This window comes from Oncorhynchus mykiss, chromosome 11 (assembly GCF_013265735.2).
Source record: "Oncorhynchus mykiss isolate Arlee chromosome 11, USDA_OmykA_1.1, whole genome shotgun sequence".
Taxonomy (NCBI): domain Eukaryota; kingdom Metazoa; phylum Chordata; class Actinopteri; order Salmoniformes; family Salmonidae; genus Oncorhynchus; species Oncorhynchus mykiss.
In genome coordinates, this window is record NC_048575.1 from 52,019,716 (window position 1) to 52,043,447 (window position 23,732).

The window sequence follows — 23,732 nt, forward strand, 5'->3', positions numbered from 1 at the left end:
GTGTATGAACAAGGCGATAAGGCCAGTAAAACTCCTTGCACATCAGATCCGTAAATCTCTGCGCTATACACCTCTGAATCCCCTCAAGACCCTTTGCGGATTGATTCATTCATTAATGGCTTGAATATGCCTTCAATTGATACAGACTCCCATGACTATCTAGAAGAAGAATTTACACCTGACTAGATTGCAACAGCAGTGTCCGCAATGAAAAGTGGTAAATCACCAGGTCCGGACGGTTTTCCAACCGAATTCTACGTTTTCTGGTCTGCTTTGCCCATTCTTGTCTCGATTATTTGCAGAGTGCCTTAATACCTCAAAGCTACCGCCTAGTCTTTATCAGGCTTCAATTTCATTACTATTAAAGAACAACAAAGACCCCCTGGAATGTGGATCCTATCGCCCAATCTCGCTTTTAAACTGTGATTACAAAATCCTAGCCAAGCTTTTAGCCATCCGTATGGAAGGCTTGCTGCACCAAGTAATACACTCTGACCAGACTGGCTTTGTGAGAAATAGGCATTTGTTTTTCAATATTAGGCGCCTTATGAATATACTGTACTCCCCAGCGTCGGAGGACCCGGAGGTGGTGGTCTCACTTGATGCGGAAAAAGCGTTTGACCGTGTTGAGTGGGACTACCTAACAGCTGCCCTTTATAGATTTGGCTTTGGCCCCAAATTCATTGCGTGGATAAAGATTCTTTATTTTTCCCCCATGGCTTCGGTACGGAATAACAACTTGTCCTCTGACTATTTTCCCTTGCACCGCAAATCCAAACAGGGTTGTCCACTCTCCCCCTTGTTGTTTGCTTTGGCAATCGAGCCTCTCGCCATTGCACTACGCTCTAATGATGCCATTCAAGGAATAATCAGGACGGGCTTAGAGAATAAATTCTCACTATATGCTGACGACCTCCTTTTGTTTATCTCTAACCCTGATACCCCATTGCCTCGTGCCTTATCTGTTCTTAAAAAAAAATTGATCAATCTCAGGGTACAAGCTGAATCTAGGCAAGAGTGAGCTTTTTCCTGTAAATAAGGCTGCTTTAAAGTGCTCTTTTACAAGTTCTCAGTTTAGGATTGTCTGGGATCAATTTGCCTACTTGGGAGTTAAAGTGACAAGGAAATATTCAAATTTGTTTCAGGAAAACGTTGTTACTCTAGCAGACAGTTTGAAACAATCTTTTACTTTTTGGAATCCACTACCTCTTTCTCTTGTCGGAAGGATTAATGTCATTAAAAATGAATGTGTTGCCCAAATTTTTATATTTATTTCAATGTTTACCCATTTTTATTCCAAAATCTTTTTTTAAATCACTGGATCAAACATTCATGTATTTTATTTGGGATGGCAAGGTACCACGGATTGGTAGAAAACATTTACAGAAGCTTTAGCTCTACCACATTTTCAGACATACATATTGGGCTGCAAATTTCAGAGCCCTCCGTGTAAACCTGCTGTACTTTCTTCTGTGTTGTGCTCGTCTCTCCCAGTGTCCCTAGGCGAAAGGTGTGTCAACCCAATTGTAAAGCAGTCTCTTAAAATTTGGAATCAGTTCCGCTTAGCCTTTAGCCTCCGAGGCTTTTCTCCATCAGGCCCAATCAATCAGAACATTTTATTTCCTCCATCTTTGAATGATGGGGCTTTTGCCATCTGGCACTCACTAGGCATCGCCTCACTAGCCCAATTATTCTCTGATGATACATTTGCCTCTTTTGCTCAGCTACAGGAAAAGTTCAACCTCCCCCAATCCCACTTTTTCCGCTATCTCCAGACTAGGAACTTTGTCAGAGCTAACACACCTGAATTTCCCCATAGGCCTGCGAATACAGCTATAGAGATGCATCTTGGAGCTGAACAAGCTTCCTAGGGGCGCAATTTCAGATGTATATGCAATCATTAATGACTTACAGAACCCTTCTTTGGTGCCTTTAAAGACTCGATGGGAAAAGGATTTGGGGGAGGAACTTGGGGAAGACACCTGGGAATCTGTGCATGCACTCATCCTCTTTTAGCATTAGACACAGCCTCATTCAATTCAAGGTGGTTCACCGTATCCACTGGTCGGGGGCCAAACTTGAAAGAATATTCTCTGATTTTGATCCTACCTGTGTCAGATGTAAAATGGAACCAGCCACACTGTTGCATATGTTTTGGGGCTGTCATAAACTGTCAGGTTTCTGGGAATTCATATTTAAATGTTCCTCTGATATATATATGACACTGTTATATGTTATATGACACTGGTTAAGACCCATCATTTTGTTGACGTCATTTCCGGTCACGACTTGCAGACTTGTTTTTGAGTTGCTGTGCGTTTTGTTGCCAACCTGTTTTGCTACCTGACAAATTTACGGTTTTTACTTTTTAATTACCGTTTATATTTTTGTTTTTTCCTACTCAACTTTTTCACTCCGGACGCTTTATCTGGACACGGTTCGTCAGGACCTCCAACAGCCGAAGCTAAGTAGTAACATTAACATGATGCCTTCTAATTGCAGTCGCTGTACTCGCCTTACGGCGAGGATAGCTGTGCTACAAGCCCAGCTTCAGACGCAATCGCTAGGCAAGGGTAATTTCAGTGTAGGAAAGGATGAAACAGCGTCTGTGCCACCAGTAAGTACAGATAGTAGTATAAATCCCCTGGCACAGTCCCCGCAGCCGGACAACTTTCTCACGGTTTCTGGAAGGAAATGCTGTAGGAACGCTCAACCGGTGTCGCTCATTCAGCCGACAGAAACTTTCAACCGGTTTTCCCCATTAAGCAGCGGGTCGGAGTCAGAGGCCGAGTCTTCTCTGGTCTCTACTCCTCCCGTTACGGGGTCTGAGACGCCGAAGCTTCCCACCATTAGCTCTGACAAATTGAAAACTCTAGTCATTGGCGACTCCATTACCCGCAGTATTAGACTTGAGAATCATCCAGCGATCATACACTGTTTACCGGGGGGCAGGGCTACCGACGTTAAGGCTAATCTGAAGATGGTGCTGGCTAAAGCTAAAACTGGCGAGTGTAGAGAGTATAGAGATATTGTTATCCACGTCGGCACCAACGATGTTAGGATGAAACAGTCAGAGATCACCAAGCGCAACATAGCTTCTGCGTGTAAATCAGCTAGAAAGATGTGTCGGCATCGAGTAATTGTCTCTGGCCCCCTCCCAGTTAGGGGGAGTGATGAGCTCTACAGCAGAGTCTCACAACTCAATCGCTGGTTGAAAACTGTTTTCTGCCCCTCCCAAAAGATAGAATTTGTAGATAATTGGCCCTCTTTCTGGGACTCACCCACAAACAGGACCAAGCCTGACCTGCTGAGGAGTGACGGACTCCATCCTAGCTGGAGGGGTGCTCTCATTTTATCTACCAACATAGACAGGGCTCTAACTCCTCTAGCTCCACAATGAAATAGGGTGCAGGCCAGGCAGCAGGCTGTTAGCCAGCCTGCCAGCATAGTGGAGTCTGCCACTAGCACAGTCAGTGTAGTCAGCTCAGCTATCACCATTGAGACCGTGTCTGTGCCTCGACCTAGGTTGGGCAAAACTAAACATGGCGGTGTTCGCTTTAGCAATCTCACTAGGATAAAGACCACCTCCATTCCTGTCATTATTGAAAGAGATCATGATACCTCACATCTCAAAATAGGGCTACTTAATGTTAGATCCCTTACTTCAAAGGCAATTATAGTCAATGAACTAATCACTGATCATAATCTTGATGTGATTGGCCTGACTGAAACATGGCTTAAGCCTGATGAATTTACTGTGTTAAATGAGGCCTCACCTCCTGGCTACACTAGTGACCATATCCCCCGTGCATCCCGCAAAGGCGGAGGTGTTGCTAACATTTACGATAGCAAATTTCAATTTACAAAAAAAAAAATGACGTTTTCGTCTTTTGAGCTTCTAGTCATGAAATCTATGCAGCCTACTCAATCACTTTTTATAGCTACTGTTTACAGGCCTCCTGGGCCATATACAGCGTTCCTCACTGAGTTCCCTGAATTCCTATCGGACCTTGTAGTCATAGCGGATAATATTCTAATCTTTGGTGACTTTAATATTCACATGGAAAAGTCCACAGACCCACTCCAAAAGGCTTTCGGAGCCATCATCGACTCAGTGGGTTTTGTCCAACATGTCTCTGGACCCACTCACTGTCACAGTCATACGCTGGACCTAGTTTTGTCCCATGGAATAAATGTTGTGGATCTTAATGTTTTTCCTCATAATCCTGGACTATCGGACCACCATTTTATTACGTTTGCAATTGCAACAAATAATCTGCTCAGACCCCAACCAAGGATCATCAAAAGTCGTGCTATAAATTCACAGACAACACAAAGATTCCTTGATGTCCTTCCAGATTCCCTCTGTCTACCCAAGGACGCCAGAGGACAAAAATCAGTTAACCACCTAACTGAGGAACTCAACTTAACCTTGCGCAATACCCTAGATGCAGTTGCACCCCTAAAAACTAAAAACATTTCTCATAAGAAACTAGCTCCCTGGTACACAGAAAATACCCGAGCTCTGAAGCAAGCTTCCAGAAAATTGGAACGGAAATGGCGACACACCAAACTGGAAGTCTTCCGACTAGCTTGGAAAGACAGTACTGTGCAGTACCGAAGAGCCCTTACTGCTGCTCGATCATCCTATTTTTCTAACTTAATTGAGGAAAATAAGAACAATCCGAAATTCCTTTTTGATACTGTCGCAAAGCTAACTAAAAAGCAGCATTCCCCAAGAGAGGATGACTTTCACTTTAGCAGTGATAAATTCATGAACTTCTTTGAGGAAAAGATTATGATTATTAGAAAGCAAATTACGGACTCTTCCTTAAATCTGCGTATTCCTTCAAAGCTCAGTTGTCCTGAGTCTGCACAACTCTGCCAGGACCTAGGATCAAGAGAGACACTCAAGTGTTTTAGTACTATATCTCTTGACACAATGATGAAAATAATCATGGCCTCTAAACCTTCAAGCTGCATACTGGACCCTATTCCAACTAAACTACTGAAAGAGCTGCTTCCTGTGCTTGGCCCTCCTATGTTGAACATAATAAACGGCTCTCTATCCACCGGATGTGTACCAAACTCACTAAAAGTGGCAGTAATAAAGCCTCTCTTGAAAAAGCCAAACCTTGACCCAGAAAATATAAAAAACTATCGGCCTATATCGAATCTTCCATTCCTCTCAAAAATTTTAGAAAAGGCTGTTGCGCAACAACTCACTGCCTTCCTGAAGACAAACAATGTATACGAAATGCTTCAGTCTGGTTTTAGACCCCATCATAGCACTGAGACGGCACTTGTGAAGGTGGTAAATGACATTTTAATGGCATCGGACCGAGGCTCTGCATCTGTCCTCGTGCTCCTAGACCTTAGTGCTGCTTTTGATACCATCGATCACCACATTCTTTTGGAGAGATTGGAAACCCAAATTGGTCTACACGGACAAGTTCTGGCCTGGTTTAGATCTTATCTGTCGGAAAGATATCAGTTTGTCTCTGTGAATGGTCTGTCCTCTGACAAATCAACTGTAAATTTCGGTGTTCCTCAAGGTTCCGTTTTAGGACCACTATTGTTTTCACTATATATTTTACCTCTTGGGGATGTTATTCGAAAACATAATGTTAACTTTCACTGCTATGCGGATGACACACAGCTGTACATTTCAATTAAACATGGTGAAGCCCCAAAATTGCCCTTGCTAGAAGAATGTGTTTCAGACATAAGGAAGTGGATGGCTGCAAACTTTCTACTTTTAAACTCGGACAAAACAGAGATGCTTGTTCTAGGTCCCAAGAAACAAAGAGATCTTCTGTTGAATCTGACAATTAATCTTAATGGTTGTACAGTCGTCTCAAATAAAACTGTGAAGGACCTCGGCGTTACTCTGGACCCTGATCTCTCTTTTGAAGAACATATCAAGACCATTTCAAGGACAGCTTTTTTCCATCTACGTAACATTGCAAAAATCAGGAACTTTCTGTCCAAAAATGATGCAGAAAAATTAATCCATGCTTTTGTCACTTCCAGGTTAGACTACTGCAATGCTCTACTCTCCGGCTACCCGGATAAAGCACTAAATAAACTTCAGTTAGTGCTAAATACGGCTGCTAGAATCCTGACTAGAACCAAAAAATTTGATCATATTACTCCAGTGCTAGCCTCTCTACACTGGCTTCCTGTCAAAGCAAGGGCTGATTTCAAGGTTTTACTGCTAACCTACAAAGCATTACATGGGCTTGCTCCTATCTATCTCTGTGATTTGGTCCTGCCGTACATACCTACACGTACGCTACGGTCACAAGACGCAGGCCTCCTAATTGTCCCTAGAATTTTTAAGCAAACAGCTGGAGGCAGGGCTTTCTCCTATAGAGCTCCATTTTTATGGAACGGTCTGCCTACCCATGTCAGAGACGCAAACTCGGTCTCAACCTTTAAGTCTCTACTGAAGACTCATCTCTTCAGTGGGTCATATGATTGAGTGTAGTCTGGCCCAGGAGTGGGAGGGTGAACGGAAAGGCTCTGGAGCAACGAACCACCCTTGCTGTCTCTGCCTGGCCGGTTCCCCTCTTTCCACTGGGATTCTCTGCCTCTAACCCTATTACAGGGGCTGAGTCACTGGCTTTACTGGGGCTCTCTCATGCCGTCCCTGGAGGGGGTGCGTCACCTGAGTGGGTTGAGTCACTGATGTGGTCATCCTGTCTGGGTTGGCGCCCCCCCCCCCCCCTTAAGTTGTGCCGTGGCGGAGGTCTTTGTGGGCTATACTCAGCCTTGTCTCAGGATGGTATGTTGGTGGTTGAAGATATCCCTCTAGTGGTGTGGGGGCTGTGCTTTGGCAAAGTGGGTGGGGTTATATCCTTCCTGTTTGGCCCTGTCCGGGGGTGTCCTCGGAGTGGGCCACAGTGTCTCCTGACCCCTCCTGTCTCAGCCTCCAGTATTTATGCTGCAGTAGTTTATGTGTCGGGGGGCTAGGGTCAGTTTGTTATATCTGGAGTACTTCTCCTGTCCTATTCGGTGTCCTGTGTGAATCTAAGTGTGCGTTCTCTAATTCTCTCCTTCTCTCTTTCTCTCTCTCGGAGGACCTGAGCCCTAGGACCATGCCCCAGGACTACCTGACATGATGACTCCTTGCTGTCCCCAGTCCACCTGGCTGTGCTGCTGCTCCAGTTTAAACTGTTCTGCCTTATTATTATTCAACCATGCTGATCATTTATGAACATTTGAACATCTTGGCCATGTTCTGTTATAATCTCCACCCGGCACAGCCAGAAGAGGACTGGCCATCCCACATATGCTCTCTCTAATTCTCTCTTTCTTTCTCTCTCTCGGAGGACCTGAGCCCTAGGACCATGCCCCAGGAATACCTGACATGATGACTCTTTGCTGTCCCCAGTCCACCTGACTGTGCTGCTGCTCCAGTTTCAACTATTCTGCCTTATTATTATTCGACCATGCTGGTCATTTATGAACATTTGAACATCTTGACCATGTTTTGTTATAATCTCCACCCGGCACAGCCAGAAGAGGACTGGCCACCCCACATAGCCTGGTTCCTCTCTAGGTTTCTTCCTAGGTTTTGGCCTTTCTAGGGAGTTTTTCCTAGCCACCGTGCTTCTTCACCTGCATTGCTTGCTGTTTGGGGTTTTAGGCTGGGTTTCTGTACAGCACTTTGAGATATCAGCTGATGTACGAAGGGCTATATAAAATAAATTTGATTGATTGAAATTTGGTTATAGATCCGTCTCCCCTTACAGACCTTTTTGGAGTACTGCCCATGGGTACCCCCCTGTCAAGAATCCAGTTGGACACTGTTGCTTATACAACTCTTTTAGCTAGACGGCTAATACTACAGAACTGGAAGATGGCAGCTCCCCCATCTTATAAATATTGGTTGAGAAATGTGTTGTGATGTGGGAACCCCAAACTGTTTAATGAGGCTTGGGCTCCATTCCGGTCTTACTTTAAACAGTCCATCCTCTGATGGCATTCCAATTAAAACTAAAATAAGTCTGTATTTGTCCCCCCTGTGACTTAAGAGTTGGAGGTGTTTTTGCTGGGGGGGCATTAAGGTCCATGTGCTTATTGATTGTGACCTGTGGATGCCTTGTTCATCTTGCCCGGTCAGAGACTAAAATGTGACCTTGTTTTTCCCAGTTTTTTATCTTTAACTTTTGTTCACGAGTACATAAAATTATGATTTAAAAAAAGTATTATTTTAAAGCATTGTAAACGGTTTATTGTTGGTCCAGTGGATGGTCGGTCTGTGGCCATGACTGCTTGTGAGTGGTTGCATTTCTCCACCCCATCCCTCGACTGTTTACAGGAACAATGGTGAGGTGTTTGCACTGTCCCTGTACTATTGATTGCCCTTTAACCTTTGTAGCCTTCTGCCTGGTGTGTTTACCTTGTCTAAAGTATGGTATCTTTAAAGCAATTTTTTAGAAAAAAAATTATATTATTTGTATTTTTTCTAGTTGAGTATATTATTTATATTGCTTTGTGTTGTCTTGTCTGTTTAAAACTGAAAAAAAGTTGCTGGACTAATGAAGGATACTTGAGAAGAACAGGTAGGCCTGCTAATGTAATATGCTTCCAACTGCCACCTTCATTGACAACGTTTTCATCCAACATAGACGAAGATCCTTGTTGGATCGAAACCTTGTCAATAAAGGTGGTAATTGGGACCATGTTCAGTGTGTGGGCCTTTCTGTCCTTTTCAAGGATTGTTCCAGTACCTGCTGTGAGGGTGTTGAAAGGGCAGTGATGAGCTTGGCCACGATGGGTTTGACCTTGGGGTCACTCTTGTCCAGATGTTTGGCCAGAGAGCCCATTAAGATGACCACACTCTGGCGGACTGAGTCGTAGCTGGCGTCCTGGGGGGCGTCCTTCAGGAACTCCTCGAACACCGGGAGCAGGGAGCTCACATTGTCCTGGAACACAACAGGCAACACACTGCTCAGAAAGGAGACACAAAAATGGATATACTCTATTGAGTTAGTAGGAGTCCATTGAGAGAAGAGCAATTGCATTGGGTGCCAGGAGATGGGTGTGGTTGTATAGAACAAATCAAATAAACCATGTTGGTACCTTTCCGTGTGTGTTGAGGGCGGAGAGGGCAGCGTCCAGCATGCAGCGCCGCACCTCAGGGTGACGGTCATTCAGGGCGTCAGGAACAAAGAACAGGAAGAGAGGAGTGACCTGAGGCTCATCCAGGTACTGACACAACTTGTTCAGAGCCAGAGCGATGCCACACCTGCAGACACCAACACACCCTTAGACACCATGCACAAGGTGGTCCCACTTAAACACAGCAAATAAGGATCTAGAGAGTAGAATAAGAGTTGTATTGACATTGTCGAGTGGCAAGAGCGTCCTCTAACCTGGCTTCCCACTGGTCAGGTGGTTGTTCAGAGATGACTCGCCCTAAAGCATCCAGGACAGGAGGAGGTCTCTGTAAAAACACAACAGTTTCACATTGACCCTGGTTCTAGCCTACAATATTACACCACTCCTGATACCCAGTGACTAGTGGCTACTCCTGAGCTGTGATAGGAGGGACACGGTGGAGGGAGACTCACATAGAGTTTCTGGTGGTAGAGCTCATTGAGCTGGCCCAGGACTATGGGAGACTGGTCGCGGTACTCGCAGATGGCGCTGGACAGAGCCTCAGCACCTGCAGTACGCACAGCCTCCTCGTGGTGGGTCACATCCCCGATGAGCAGAGAGCACAGCTCAGGGACTAGCTCTAGACACAGAGCCTGCCACAGCCTGGGGGAGAGAAGAAGGGGAGCAGAGAGGTATGGTCAGTCACAGCAGCTATGCAACATGAGATGGGAGACGCGCTACTTCACAAAAGCAAAGTCATTCTGAAGAGGGGAGCTATATCCTTTATGCAAAGTATTAGTATTATATGAAAAGTGGATGGGACAACATTAGCTACTCACTTCTCAGCCAGAGTCCTTCCCTCCTTCTCCACATCAAACCTGGACACCCACAGCCTGCGGAGGACACTCAGACCACTGGCATCTGTACTTTCTGTAGGCAGAGCCATCTCCATCTCCGTCAGGCCCTGGACAGAGAGGGGGGGGTGGGACATTAACACACATCCAAAGACCCACGCACAGTAATTACCGTAATTTCCGGACTATAAGCCACTACTTTATTCCCACGCTTTGAACCTCGCGGTTTATACAATGACGCGGCTAATTTATGGATTTTTCCCGCTTTCCCAAGATTCATGCCTCCAAAAAACTGAGCACCGTCACATAATGTGACGTAAATCGAGCGCGCTCAAACTTCCCATCATTCTGATTACAGTAGTAATTTTGTCACCCTCATCATGGCAAAGACACGGAGAAATGCATATGATGCAGCTTTCAAGTTGAAGGCGATCGATCTGGCTGTTGGAAAAGGAAATAGAGCTGCTGCACGGGAGCTTGGCCTTAATGAGTCGATGATAAGACGTTGGAAACAGCAGCGTGAGGAACTGACTCAGTGCAAAAAGACAACAAAAGCTTTGAGGGAAGAAAAGCAGATGGCCCAAAGTATTTGCAGCCACTCGACATCAGTGTAAATCGTGCATTTAAGGTGGCGCTCCTTGTTCAGTGGGAGGCTTGGATGACAAGTGGGGAGAAATCCTTCACTAAAACGGGCCGCATGCGAAGAGCAACTTATGGTCAAGTCTGCCAGTGGGTCCTGACAGCGTGGAGCATTGTCAAAAAAATCCACTATCATCAACGGGTTTCGAAAGGCTGGACTGCTGCGTGTTGAAGGGGCAGCATGAGCTCAGCGGGGAATTTGCCTCCGGATTAAAGTGACGAGAGCGACAATGAAAACGATCCAACATCGGATGAAGCAATTCTGAGGCTATTCAACTCCGACACCGAAGGAGATGACTTCAGTGGTTTCAGTGCACAGGAGGAAGAAGATAGTGACCAATGACTTTCTTGGTAGGCTACCGTTTACTGCACAGTACATACACACACACTAATCAAATCGCATTTGTCACGTGCCTGAATACAGCAAGTGTAGACTTTACCGCAAAATGCTTCATAACGAGCACTTTCCCAACAATTTGTTAAAGAGAACATGAACAAATTGATACAAAATAAAAATAGTATAACAATAAAATAACAATAATGAGGCTATATACAAGGGGTAACGAGTCAGTGTGCTGGTGTACGAGGTAGTTGGGGTGAATCATTGAGGTAATGTGTACATGTAGGTAGGGTATGAAAAGCAGAAAGTCCGGGTAGCCGTTTAATGAACTGTTCAGCAGTCTTATGTCTTTGGGGTGGAAGCGGTTTCCTATTTCCTTACCCTGAGGGCAGCGTCTCTGACAGAGAAGCAGGGGGAGAGCAGAGCCTCCAGCAGGACGTCGATCTCATCCTGCTCAGCCAGAGCACAGCCCTTCTCTCCTCCTCCACTGGCACACACCGCCGTCAGACACTGGGATGCCAGCACCTGAAACACACACAGTATGAACGTACGTGATAGCTCTACTGATTAGTATTTGTCTGTAAATGTGGAAGAAGCATTGCCTGGCCACCCAGACTCCTTCCGGACGTTAGTTTCTTCTCCGCAATGAGTCTGGATCTGTGTACCTCCTCGACCCTTTACCAAATGCAAACACATGCGGGGCTGTCTGATTGGTCTATAAACCAATGGGTTGGGCCAGAGCGGCAGTTTGAAAATTTGTCATTGGCTTTGATACTCTGATTAGTTAGAGACGATCCAATCACTGATGACTGTTTTGTACAAGGCCCCTCTCGCCGCCACAAATGACTTCTATGATAGAAGTCTCAGACTAAAGTATGTAGCGGCATTGGACCGAGCAGCAGAAGAATTTAGTGCGTCGTTGTCAGGCTGATAGAAGCATGGTGTACCTGCAGTCTGGGTGCTGCAGTGGAGATGACTCTGGTCAGGAGCAGCAGCATACCGAAACGAGGTAGCAGCTCAGGTCCATTCTGAGAGACAGAGACAAGAAACATATCATACAAACATAAGCCCTTTGTCTACGATAGAGTGGAGAGTTTAGGAAGAGAGGACAAGTATATATATATTGATAGGAGACGCCTCAGACAACGGGAGGTGACAACACACTGCTAAACTCAAACTTTTATTTTGGTTTTTGTATTTTAGCTCTTTTTCCTCCCCAATTTCGATCATGTCTCATCGCTGCAACTCCCCCAACGGGCTCAGGAGGCGAAGGTCGAGTCATGCGTCCTCCGAAAAATCCACCAACTTAACCCAGAAGCCAGCCGCATCAATGTGTCGGAGGAAACACTGTTCAACTGACGACCAAGGTCAACCTGCAGCCCGCCACAAGGAGTCGCTAGGGCGCGATGAGCCAAGTAAAGCCGCCCCGGCCAAACCCTCCCCTAACCCGGACGACACTGGACCAAACCCTTCCCTAACCCGGACGACGCTGGGCCAAACCCTCCCCTAACCCGGACGACGCGGGGCCAAACCCTCCCCTAACCCGGACGACGCTGTGCCAAACCATCCCCTAACCCGGACGACACTGGGCCAAACCCTCCCCTAACCCGGACCACGCTGGGCCAAACCCTCCCCTAACCCGGACCAAGCTGGGCCAAACCCTCCCCTAACCCGGACCACGCTGGGCCAAACCCTTCCCTAACCATGCTGGGCCAAACCTTCCCCTAACCCGGACCACGCCGGGCCAAACCCTCCCCTAACCCGGACCACACTGGGCCAAACCCTCCCCTAACCCGGACCACGCTGGGCCAAACCCTCCCCTAATCCGGACCACGCTGGGCCAAACCCTCCCCTAACCCGGACCACGCTGGGCCAAATCCTCCCCTAACCCGGACGACGCTGTGCCAAACCATCCCCTAACCCGGACGACGATGGGCCAAACCCTCCCCTAACCCGGACGACGCGGGGCCAAACCCTCCCCTAACCCGGACGACGCTGGGTCAAACCCTCCCCTAACCCGGACGACGCAGGGCCAAACCCTCCCCTAACCCGGACGACGCTGTGCCAAACCATCCCCTAACCCGGACGACGCTGGGCCAAACCCTCCCCTAACCCGGACGACGCTGTGCCAAACCATCCCCTAACCCGGACGACGCTGTGCCAAACCCTTCCCTAACCCGGACGACGCAGGGCCAAACCCTCCCCTAACCCGGACGACGCTGTGCCAAACCATCCCCTAACCCGGACGACGCTGTGCCAAACCATCCCCTAACCCGGACGACGCTGTGCCAAACCCTTCCCTAACCCGGACGACGCTGGGCCAAACCCTCCCCTAACCCGGACGACGCTGGGCCAAACCCTCCTCTAACCCGGACCACGCTGGGCCAAACCCTCCCCTAACCCGGACCAAACCCTCCCCTATCCCGGACCACACCGGGCCAAACCCTCCCCTAACCCGGACCACGCTGGGCCAAACCCTCCCCTAATCCGGACCACGCTGGGCCAAACCCTCCCCTAACCCGGACCAAACCCTCCCCTATCCCGGACCACACCGGGCCAAACCCTCCCCTAACCCGGACCACGCTGGGCCAAACCCTCCCCTAACCCGGACCACGCTGGGCCAAACCCTCCCCTAATCCGGACCACGCTGGGCCAAACCCTCCCCTAACCCGGACCACGCTGGGCCAAACCCTCCCCTAACCCGGACCACGCTGGGTCAATTCTGCGCCGCCCTATGGGATTCCCGATCACGGCTGGTTGCGATACAGCCCAGGATAGAACCTGGGAGTGACGCCTCAAGCACTGCGATGCAGTGCTTTAGACCGCTGTGCCACTCGGGAGGCCCAACATGATCAACTCTTACCTCATCGATGAGTATATCTGTAGTGTCAACCTCGGCGCGGAGTTGAGCGTGCACATTGATGACCTGCAGGGCACGGACCTGCATGCTCTCCGTCTCCTCGATGCTGCCTGAGGAGTCCCTGAGCACGGTGTTGAGCAGGGGGAAACAGAAGGAGAAGGCTGGGGCAGACAGTGGAGCCATGTCTGAAACAACAGGATGAGCGCATTAGCCCATCTGCAGGTAATATACTTGCACTACGTCCTTGATGTGTATTTGTCACTATTGTCTCGCCCTCTCCCTGCGTGTGTCCCCTCACCACCACCCTTGCCCTCTCTGTGTGGGACAGTGTGCATGTGCAGCAGGCCGACAGTGCGCTGGGTGGCTGTATCTAGATCCTCCTGTCCCCAGGCCTCGTCCAGATCACACTCAGGTTTCATCAGGCGCAGCGTCACCTGGCCCACCAGCACAGCTGTGGAGAAGGCCGGGAGTAGAACATGCAGGAGGTTAGAGGAAGTTTCCTCACCGAAACTATTTCCCTGCACAGATCAGACAACTGGAGATATGTAGGTGTGTGGGCAAGAACATTGTGAGAGATAGCTCTCCCTAGTGTAGTAGCTCTCCCTAGTGTAGTAGTCCATGTACCCAGGTAGTGCAGCTCCTTGGAAATGAGACAGGCTCCTATGTCGAGGAAGGCCTGCTGCAGGCGTGGGGCGGCCAAGGGGGAGTGGAGGAGAGGCAGTAGGACCTGGAGGACCCCTGGGAGCTGCCAGGAGATCTGGGGAGGCTTCTGGATCAACGTTGCCTCCAGCAGACCCACCGCACACCGCAGCTCCATGTCCAACTGACAACCACAATCACACAACAATCAATGATCAATCAAACAGGAATATTATTATGTCAATGTCCAGAATCTAAAGTTTGAGAAACGGGGTACGTGTTCAAATATCTAGCCGTACCCCCTGTAGTCTCTTGCGAATGGAGGACTCTTTCTCCAGCTGGGCTTGCATCATCTCCTTCTGTTTGCTGGTCAGCTGCAACTCGTCTTTGATTCCTTTCTTCTTCTTGATCTCCTAAACCACATCATCAAAATCCCAGTGAATTTCAAAATTACTTTCTTCAATTATATAATGGTTCCATCATAATTCAACCTACTAAAATGATCTGATAAGTTAACAGAGGAGGATCAAACGGTTCCAATATGCTCCTGTATCTAGTAACCCATAAGATGAGGTAGGAGTGCATCTAGTCTCCATCAATCACAGTCCCCCAGTCTCACCTCCTGCAGCTCCAGTTCTATGATCTGTTCCTTATACGAGTAGGCCTTGTTCTCCCTCTTCATGTTGCCCTTCTTAGTGCTCTCCTGCTGGGCACTGCACAGGAAGAGAATGAAATGTCTTACAAGCAACAACAAAGAAATCAACATAGCCAAGGTGTTTTGGATCAATGATAAGTGTTTACAATGGTAAACCCACAGAACACCTCTTACAGTAGTAATACAGTGTGTTTGTGTCCTACCTCTGGATAATGCTCTTGTCATACAGCTCTCCCTCAGGGGTGAGCATGATGGCGTACTCTTCTCTGGTGACCTGCCGCAGCGCCGGATTGGACAGCCACTGTTTCACATGCTCCATCACCCGCGGCAACAGCTTGATAGGAGAGAGACCGGACAGGGCCCCAACCGCATTCCTTACAGCCTGGAGAAACAAGAGGACCAACCATCAGTCAGCCAATAAGAGAACAGGTCAAGTTGGATCATAGGCTTGTCTCAACTAATCACAAGAGCAAAAGTGGGCCTGAACCAACCCTTGGCTGTGAGTGTAAGTGTGTATGTGTATTGTAATGTGTACATCTGATATAAGGATGTCACTATGAGAAATATGTTCTGACCTGATTGTCAGCGTTGGCCTCCAGGAGCCGTGGCAGAATGTCATCCAGGTTCTTGTCGATGAACTCATGGGCTTTGATGTTCATGCTGGACAGCAGGTAAGGCCACAGCCCGGGTCGAGCTGCAACTGCATCGGAAGAGAGGAGAACATACGTCAGTACTAGAAGTGGGTTTATACAAACTGTAGTGTGAAAGATGCTATAGTGTAATCCAACAGACCTATGGAGGGATGGTGGGTAACGATGAGGATCTCCATGGCCATCTTGTCTGCCTCGGCCGGGTCGCTCCACTGGCCAGCTACAGAGCACACCACACGCAGCGCTTCCAGGAGGACGCGAGGGGGACTGTAGGCCTTGCCCACCTCAGACAACTCCCCTGACTCCGCCTGCAGCACCTCCTGAGGCAAGACCTGGGGAAAGATAAAGATGCAGTATTTAGTCAGTAGCTAGGTTTCCATCCAATTGGCCACAGATTTTCATGCAAATATTCTAAAATATGCATAAAAACAATATGCATATTTTCCCACCAGAGATGGTGGGAAAATTTGATTCCCATCAAATTGACTCGTTGCTGATAAAAAGCTGTGAGTGACGATGTAGTGCACATAAAAAAAACTTTAGCGGTTAAATTCCCATGTACCGAATAAATAAATACAAGTAAATGGGTTTCCAGCAAATGTTCTAATCTATAGATCGTTTTGTCAGAAAATGTTTTGCATTATATAGTGAATGTGCCCACTCTGGTGTTGGTTTGTCAGCTCAACAACAGCTCACAGATACCTACACTACACATTCTTTTTATTTGTCAAATGGCAGCCAAGCGTCGATAATCATGTCACCAGAATAAGATATTCGATATTTACTGGAAAGCAGCATTACTCTGTGAAGTTGTTCATAACTTATTTCATCTGCAGCCTAATAAACTGCATGGTTTCCAGAGCCGTAGTGGGAGGACCACAACATATCATGTGACTCCATGTTTAATTCAATATGATGGTTATTATATCAATATTTGCGCAATAAGGCGTTTCCGACGCCATTTCTCGCATAATTAACTTTACAGACACAAAAAGATCTCACCCTGTCTAGCGTATTTTGTTCTGCAGACATTTGGAAAGTTTACCGATAAACTTGTTGTTTCAATCAGGCCTGTCGTGACATTTTTTGACCTGACATGTACTTTACTCACATAAGAAGGTTGGATGGAAACCTGGTTTATGACAAACACAAAATGTAGAGAATACTCTACAAATAGAAAGGAAATAAGATCCATGTCTAACATCACAAATTAATTATTCAGTCATTACTAGTTTATAGTACCACTGAAGTGAGACCTGACACTACAAATCCATTCAAATGTGTAGCGCATCCCATCGTCAACTATTCTTACCTTGTGTTTGTTGATGACCACTCTGAGTTCTCCCAGAAGGCCGTAGGCTAGGCCGGAGCCGCTCAGGGAGAGCAGCTTCTTCACGATCTGCTGTGCCCGCTTCCGCACACACCAACTACGAGACAGCAGCACCGCCACAGTGGCGCGGTGGTACATCCTAAGGAAAGGGGAGCAATTGAGTTACAGTCAGAGGAGAATGGGAAAAATGTTTGGAAAACCGCTATGCTTGACCAGCGTCAAAGTCACTTACTGTGATTTGCCATTGGTGAGTCTGTGGGAGTGGTCCAGGAAAAGTCTCTCACACAGCTGTATCACTGTGCACAGAGCTGAGGTGAAAGAAGCAAGGTTTACTGCTCAATGTCATTCCATATCTTGACACTTGTGTGATGACTGATCGTTGGCATATTTGTGTATTGTTTGTTTCTGCCTCACCTTCCTCACTGGCCTGGGAGAGGAACTTCTCTGTGGTGAATAAGGGTTTCTTCTCATCCAGGATCAGGGTCCAGAAGCCAGCCAACTTGGCCTCTGCAGCAAAAACAAAAAACACACAATTTTATGTCAGTCTCCAAACTGATGAACAAGGATGCTGTCCCCTACAGTCAACCTCATTCAACAGAGTCAAAGACCTAGGACTTCATTAATCTCAAGGAGTGCCATGATCCTACTGTAGATTCACTCACCTGTCTGAGTCTCCAGCAGAGACAGTCGACTCAGGAGAACGGCAGCAGCCACACCCTCTGACAGCAGGGCATGCTGGGAGTTCTGGGCCGCAGCCTTCTCCACTGTCTGGAGGAGGAGGGGCACGAGGTCAGACGCCTGTCCCAGAGTGTCACCTATGGAGGAGAGAGGGGTCAGGACTATGACACTGTGCCTCCTGCATGCTGTAGAACTGGATCAATGCACACACACACACAAATAACAAAGTTGCCCAGCGCCTGTGACTAACTGACCTTTGAAAGCCCCCAGCATGGCCTGCAGGTATGCGTGGCGGACAAGAGAGGTGGAGGTCTTGAGGGTGAAGGCCTTCTTGAACCATTCCAGCAGAGCCTTGGGGACCTCCACTGTGAGCCGCCCACTCCACTGAGACAGAACAGCCACCGCGTGCACCAGGGTACCCTCATGGACTGACAGAGACAATCACATGAGCACCTCTCTCTTTACGGACAAAGGGAATGAGAAGGAGGAAGGAATGAGACATAGTTCTTACCTTCTTGTTGCAGATAAGGGATAAACAGCACAGCGATTGCAGAGCTGAGCGTTTGGCTGGAGGTGCCCGACACAGCATGACGGCTGCAGCTGCCGATACCTGGGCAGAACAAGTCAAGAGCAATCAAAACAGGGGTTAAAAGACAACATCCATCTGTCTTCAAGACGAACATACTAAGTGCGGGTTATGAAAGACAGGACACATGGGACAACGTTACCTGACAGCACACTCATCTTCTGGCCGAACGCTGTGAGCTTCCCCTCTGACCCTGAAAAACACACAGTTCTGTTAGTGCAAAAATATACTTTACACGAGGTGCTGTCATATGTTCTCAAATGTTTCTTAGGTGAAAGTATGTGCGATGTCCTTGCCTCCCAGGATGCTGAAGAGGTGTGTGACGACGTCCTGTACAGCACTTGGGTCACTACACTGCTTGGCCAGGTTCTGCATGGCCTGCACTGCCTGCTCCATCAGCTGGGGGTTATTGGCCTTCAACTGGCCTGAAACGCATAGCACAGCCTGGTTTTACACACAGACACACACACACACACACACACACACACACACACACACACACACACACACACAGCTACATTTCTAGATATAAAAGGCATGACTTACTTGCAATGCCTTTTCCAATATACATGGCATACTGACTGAGGTCAAGTGTCACTGAAGCTAGTAGACAGGAGACGGCTGAAGGAGAGGAGAAAATATATATTGAAAAGGACAAAACTACAATACATAGTATAGAATATACACAAAAGTATGTTGCGGTATTGGTTATGATATTAGCTACTGTACTCACTCTGCATGGCATTCTCTGGGCTGCGGAGCATAGCCTTCTGCAGGGCAGGCAGCAGCAGCATCTTGAACTCAGAGTGGGAAACATGCCGCAGCAGCGAACCACTCTTGTCCTGCAGAGGAACACAAAACACATTACAGAGAAGAATTTTCAGCACCAACACCCAAAACATATTTCACAATACACATCAATTGTGGCGATGGGTGGTCTTTAGGTTGTGAACACCAATCTTTTGATCTCCCTGAGAAGCGGCAGTCCAGCTTCACTCACCAGTATGTGTTGGTGTGGTCTAGTCTTGCTCATGAGGACTGCCTTCATATACAGGTCCAATACGGCACTCTGAAAACAGAATACAGGCGTGGTTAGAGATTTCAAATGTGAGCATATGTACTGACTCAATCTGCAAAAAATATAGAATATACTGAATTCAACTAATATCAGACTCACCTTGTGTTTCTCTACAGTGGCCATGTCTTTGTGAGTTGTGCAGAAGTCCAGACACACCCCAAGCAGAGCCAGTGAGCTGGGGTTCTGTTCCAGACTCAAAATGGTGCTTATATACTGATCAGCCAGGCCAGGGTTCTGGTAAAAACAGCAGAGACAAGCGTTCTAAATCACAGCAGATCCAATATAGTGATTATACACTGGACCATGGTGACTTTGCCCAAATATTTCTTAGAACTGTCTGTCAGGTCATTCCTTGAACGCCAACTCCACACCATCCTTACCTTTTTCCACATGTTGCTCAGGTTCTTCAGGGTTGACCGCAGTGCTGGCGCTTGAGCCCCACCCACCACCTCAGCCAGCAGCAAACTCTGGACCTCCACCTGTCAGAGGAAAGATAGTGAATCATGAATCATCAGTCCAAATCAAACATCTCCCACAAATGGTGTGGAACTAGAAAGCATACTGATAACGGACATGCTGAAATTGTTTCACAGTATAGAGAAAGGCGCGGCTTCTATAAGCATTGTCCTCGTTCACTTACCAGTTTCTTCCAGATGGGGCCCTCTCTTTTCTCTGGAGCCGAAAACACAGAGCGAACCAGCAGGCAGGTCCAGGCCAGCCCGGTAAAGGCAGCCGAGCCTGTACTCTTACTGACAACACCACAACATATAACAGATGGACAAGGAACCAAAACAAGGTATTCAATATGTGGTTGAATTAGTAAGATATTGCACATAGCACACTGTAAAAGTATATACAAATTGATACAAGGCATTTGGCCTTGGCCCTCTACCTTTCCCCATGTCCTACCTGGGTGCTCCATTCTTGCTGATAACACCACTGTTGAGGAGGCAGTGGAGGAGGCTGGTTGCTAGGATTTCAGGTTGAGACTCGGCCAATAGGCCAATGACTGAGAGGAGGGCTCGTCGAGATGCAGCATCCCTACAGAGTAGCCAACGTTTTCATTTTAACACAACAAACACTACTAAGGACTAAACAAAGGAGTTTATTGTGGACTACAGGAAAAGGAGTACCGAGCACGCCCCCATTCTCATCGACGGGGCTGTAATGGAGCAGGTTGAGAGTTTCAAGTTCCTTGGTGTCCACATCAACAACAAACTAGAATGGTCCAAACACACCAAGACAGTCGTGAAGAGGGCACGACAAAGCCTATTCCCCCTCAGGAAACTAAAAATATTTGGCATGGGTCCTGAGATCCTCAAAAGGTTCTACAGCTGCAACATCGAGAGCATCACTGCCTGGTATGGCAATTGCTCGGCCTCTGACCACAAGGCACTTCAGAGGGTAGTGCGTACGACCCAGTACATCACTGGGGCTAAGCCACCTGCCATCCAGGACCTCTACACCAGGCGGTGTCAGAGGATGGCCCTAAAAATTCCCCAGCCACCCCATTCATAGACTGTTCTCTCTACTACTGCATGGCAAGCGGTACCGGAGTGCCAAGTCTTGGACAAAAAGGCTTCTCAACAGTTTTTACCCCCAAGCCATAAGACTCCTGAACAGGTAATCAATTGGCTACCTGGACTATTTGCATTGTGTGCCCCCCCCAACCCCTCTTTATACGCTACTGCTGCACTCTGTTTATCATATATGCATAGTCACTTTAACTATACATTAATGTACATACTACCTCAACTGGGCCAACCAACCAGTGCTCCCGCACATTGGCTAACCGGGCTATCTGCAGTGTCCCCACCCACCACCTACCCAACCCTCTTTTACGCTACTGCTACTCTCTGTTCATCATACATGCATAGTCACTTTAACCATATCTACATACTACCTCAATCAGCCTGACTAACCGGTGTCTGCATGTAGCCTCGCTACTGTATATAGCCTGTCTTTATACTGTTGTTTTATTTCTTTACTTACCTATTGTTCACCTAATACCTTTGTTGCACTATTGGTTAGAGCCTGTAAGTAAGCATTTCACTGTAAGGTCTACACCTGTTGTATTCAGCGCACGTGACAAATAAACTTTGATTTGATTTAACAAATTACTAACTGGGGAATCCTAAATAGCAGTAGGCTAATTGAGGGCACCTACCTGTATCTGTGTGGAGTGAGACAGAAGAGCTTGCATAGCCCTTTAATGGCTGTCTCTGGTAGCTCTGTAAGGACACACATATACATCATTGTCAATCATTGACACCAGTTTGCTATAATTTTGACCATCCAAGCCAAATACTACACAAGGAGTGAGAGCCAAAAATAAAACAATTATGCTGACTGGGGTATATGTCTTCTCACCTTTGCCACTAATGCACTGCTTCAACTCGCCAAGGACCTCTTTGCGCTCTCTTACACTGGCTGTGGTCACTTTCACAGCAAATTTCTTCAGCGTGTCTGAAACCTGTTGCAATACACAGACATCCGAAATCAAAAAATAAAGCTGTAAATATGTTTTAAGTTATAACTTTGTCAGACGTCTCCAATTGATCGAGATGAAAAAAGCTGGGGCAACATCAATCATTTGTACCACTTTTTTTTGTTTTACCTTTATTTAACTAGGCAAGTCAGTTAAGAACAAATTCTTATTTTCAATGACGGCCTAGGAACAGTGGGTTAACTGCCTGTTCAGGGGCAGAATGACAGCTCTGGGATTTGAACTTGCAACCTTTGGTTACTAGTCCAACGCTCTAACCACTAGGCTACCCTGTCACCCCACTTGCACTGCATCTCTAAAAAAATATGTTTTAAGTTATAACTTTGTCAGACGTCTCCAATTGATCAAGATGAAAAACAAATATTCTGATTTGACATCGGGCAGAAAATGATGAGACCACTCTTAACAATCAAAACATTTTATTTAGCAAAATGTTCCAACAAAAATAGTCTGTAAAAAACAAAGAGCGTCGTGAAATGATTCATGCTACTTAACAAGTAAATTAGTTAGGCTGGCTAAAACTTGCTCATCTAGCTACAACAGCTGGCATTTCGATGCATCTTAATCAACGGAGTTGGTCACCAATATGCACAAGAAAATTCGCTTAATAGTTAGCTAACAACAGCTAGCTGGCCACGTCTTGCTAGTAGTAGCCGAACACAACTCAACTCCACGATATATGATGGAGTTGAGCGGCGACTGGTGTGGGCGGACTGGAGCTCCGACATCACATAAAATGAAATCAAAAACATGAAATTCTCTTGTGTAAATGGAGGCTGTTCTTTGTTGCCGTGTTCAAATGCTTGTAGGATATATGAAACATGGACATTTCGTGTACTCAAATTCAGTTTTTTTTAACGTAATATTGTGTGACGTCTGAACTCCAGTCCGCCCACAATATTCGCCGCTCAACGAGTCGGCTACGCTTGTAGTGGCTAAATTAGAGCTATATGGGGTGTAATCATTAGTCCAAACAGTTACAAAACGGAACATTGTCCAACGACAACTAGAGTTCATATTGGACAAATCGAGGTAGGTTCCAATCCTGGTTTCGTTACGTTTGGTTCCTAGAGAATACACCCCTGGGGTATATTCATTACTCCAAATAGTGGTAACTTGTCATTGTTTTTCAACGAAAACGAGTGTTTCTATTGGACAGCTGCAGGTACGTCCCTCCCGATTTGCTGAACCTGTCCAATAGAAACGTTTGGAGTCATTATTAAACCCCTGCACTCTCCGCATGTAACGTAACTACTATCCAAGTTGCTAGCTAGCTTACCCAGCTGGATAGACTGTTTACATCTATTTTTTTTAACAGAAAGACAGACACAAAGTAATTATCCCTCATAACATCTTCATTGTCAAAAGTAATTGGTCGACATATTCTCGAGGAAGAATCCGCATAATTTTAAACATCAGCGACACAAACCTGCGTGTCCGCTGCCATCTTGCCGGTCTCGAACTAGGAAGTACTTGTCACTTCCGGTTCATTACAACGCATGATCACCACGTGGAGTGGAATCCTACAGGTGGTACATTTTTGGAATATCTTTGCAATTGATACACAACCTAAAACGTTAACTGTGCACATATATACTAATTTAGAAGGTAATCTCAAGTCTGTGTGTGTTTACTTTCCTTCTCTAAACCTTCCACACTGCAACCAAGGGTCAAAATAGTTGGCTGATAGGAGGTATGTCAAGGACAGATTTAGTCAGGTCTTCTTGCTTTCCTCATACAGAAAAACATTTACCCCACTATTCTTACGAATATTGTTTGTGAATAATGACATCTTGATTTCGCAACTGA

The 23,732-nt window shown here is 46.8% G+C and overlaps 1 protein-coding gene across 1 annotated transcript in view; it reads right to left on the minus strand.

The window, feature by feature from the left end:
• The window catches only part of LOC110535056 (eIF-2-alpha kinase activator GCN1), a 57,901-nt gene extending 34,410 nt beyond the window's left edge, over positions 1-23,491 (minus strand). The window contains exons 1-33 of the mRNA XM_036935737.1: positions 23,353-23,491; positions 21,788-21,890; positions 21,585-21,648; positions 20,327-20,458; positions 20,058-20,166; positions 19,798-19,896; positions 19,517-19,651; positions 19,340-19,408; positions 19,073-19,181; positions 18,886-18,960; positions 18,636-18,764; positions 18,482-18,532; positions 18,265-18,363; positions 18,008-18,181; positions 17,738-17,890; positions 17,490-17,582; positions 17,308-17,383; positions 17,058-17,214; positions 15,888-16,077; positions 15,671-15,795; positions 15,299-15,477; positions 15,060-15,153; positions 14,740-14,853; positions 14,426-14,624; positions 14,100-14,252; positions 13,805-13,986; positions 11,889-11,969; positions 11,323-11,466; positions 9,948-10,072; positions 9,582-9,771; positions 9,384-9,454; positions 9,091-9,256; positions 8,739-8,933 (exon numbers count right to left, since the gene is read on the minus strand). Of these exons, the coding sequence (XP_036791632.1) occupies positions 8,739-8,933; positions 9,091-9,256; positions 9,384-9,454; positions 9,582-9,771; positions 9,948-10,072; positions 11,323-11,466; positions 11,889-11,969; positions 13,805-13,986; positions 14,100-14,252; positions 14,426-14,624; positions 14,740-14,853; positions 15,060-15,153; positions 15,299-15,477; positions 15,671-15,795; positions 15,888-16,077; positions 17,058-17,214; positions 17,308-17,383; positions 17,490-17,582; positions 17,738-17,890; positions 18,008-18,181; positions 18,265-18,363; positions 18,482-18,532; positions 18,636-18,764; positions 18,886-18,960; positions 19,073-19,181; positions 19,340-19,408; positions 19,517-19,651; positions 19,798-19,896; positions 20,058-20,166; positions 20,327-20,458; positions 21,585-21,648; positions 21,788-21,890; positions 23,353-23,370 (4,053 nt within the window). The 5' untranslated portion in view covers positions 23,371-23,491. The remainder of the gene's footprint in view (positions 1-8,738; positions 8,934-9,090; positions 9,257-9,383; positions 9,455-9,581; positions 9,772-9,947; positions 10,073-11,322; positions 11,467-11,888; positions 11,970-13,804; positions 13,987-14,099; positions 14,253-14,425; positions 14,625-14,739; positions 14,854-15,059; positions 15,154-15,298; positions 15,478-15,670; positions 15,796-15,887; positions 16,078-17,057; positions 17,215-17,307; positions 17,384-17,489; positions 17,583-17,737; positions 17,891-18,007; positions 18,182-18,264; positions 18,364-18,481; positions 18,533-18,635; positions 18,765-18,885; positions 18,961-19,072; positions 19,182-19,339; positions 19,409-19,516; positions 19,652-19,797; positions 19,897-20,057; positions 20,167-20,326; positions 20,459-21,584; positions 21,649-21,787; positions 21,891-23,352) is intronic.
• Positions 23,492-23,732: the final 241 nt, after the last annotated feature.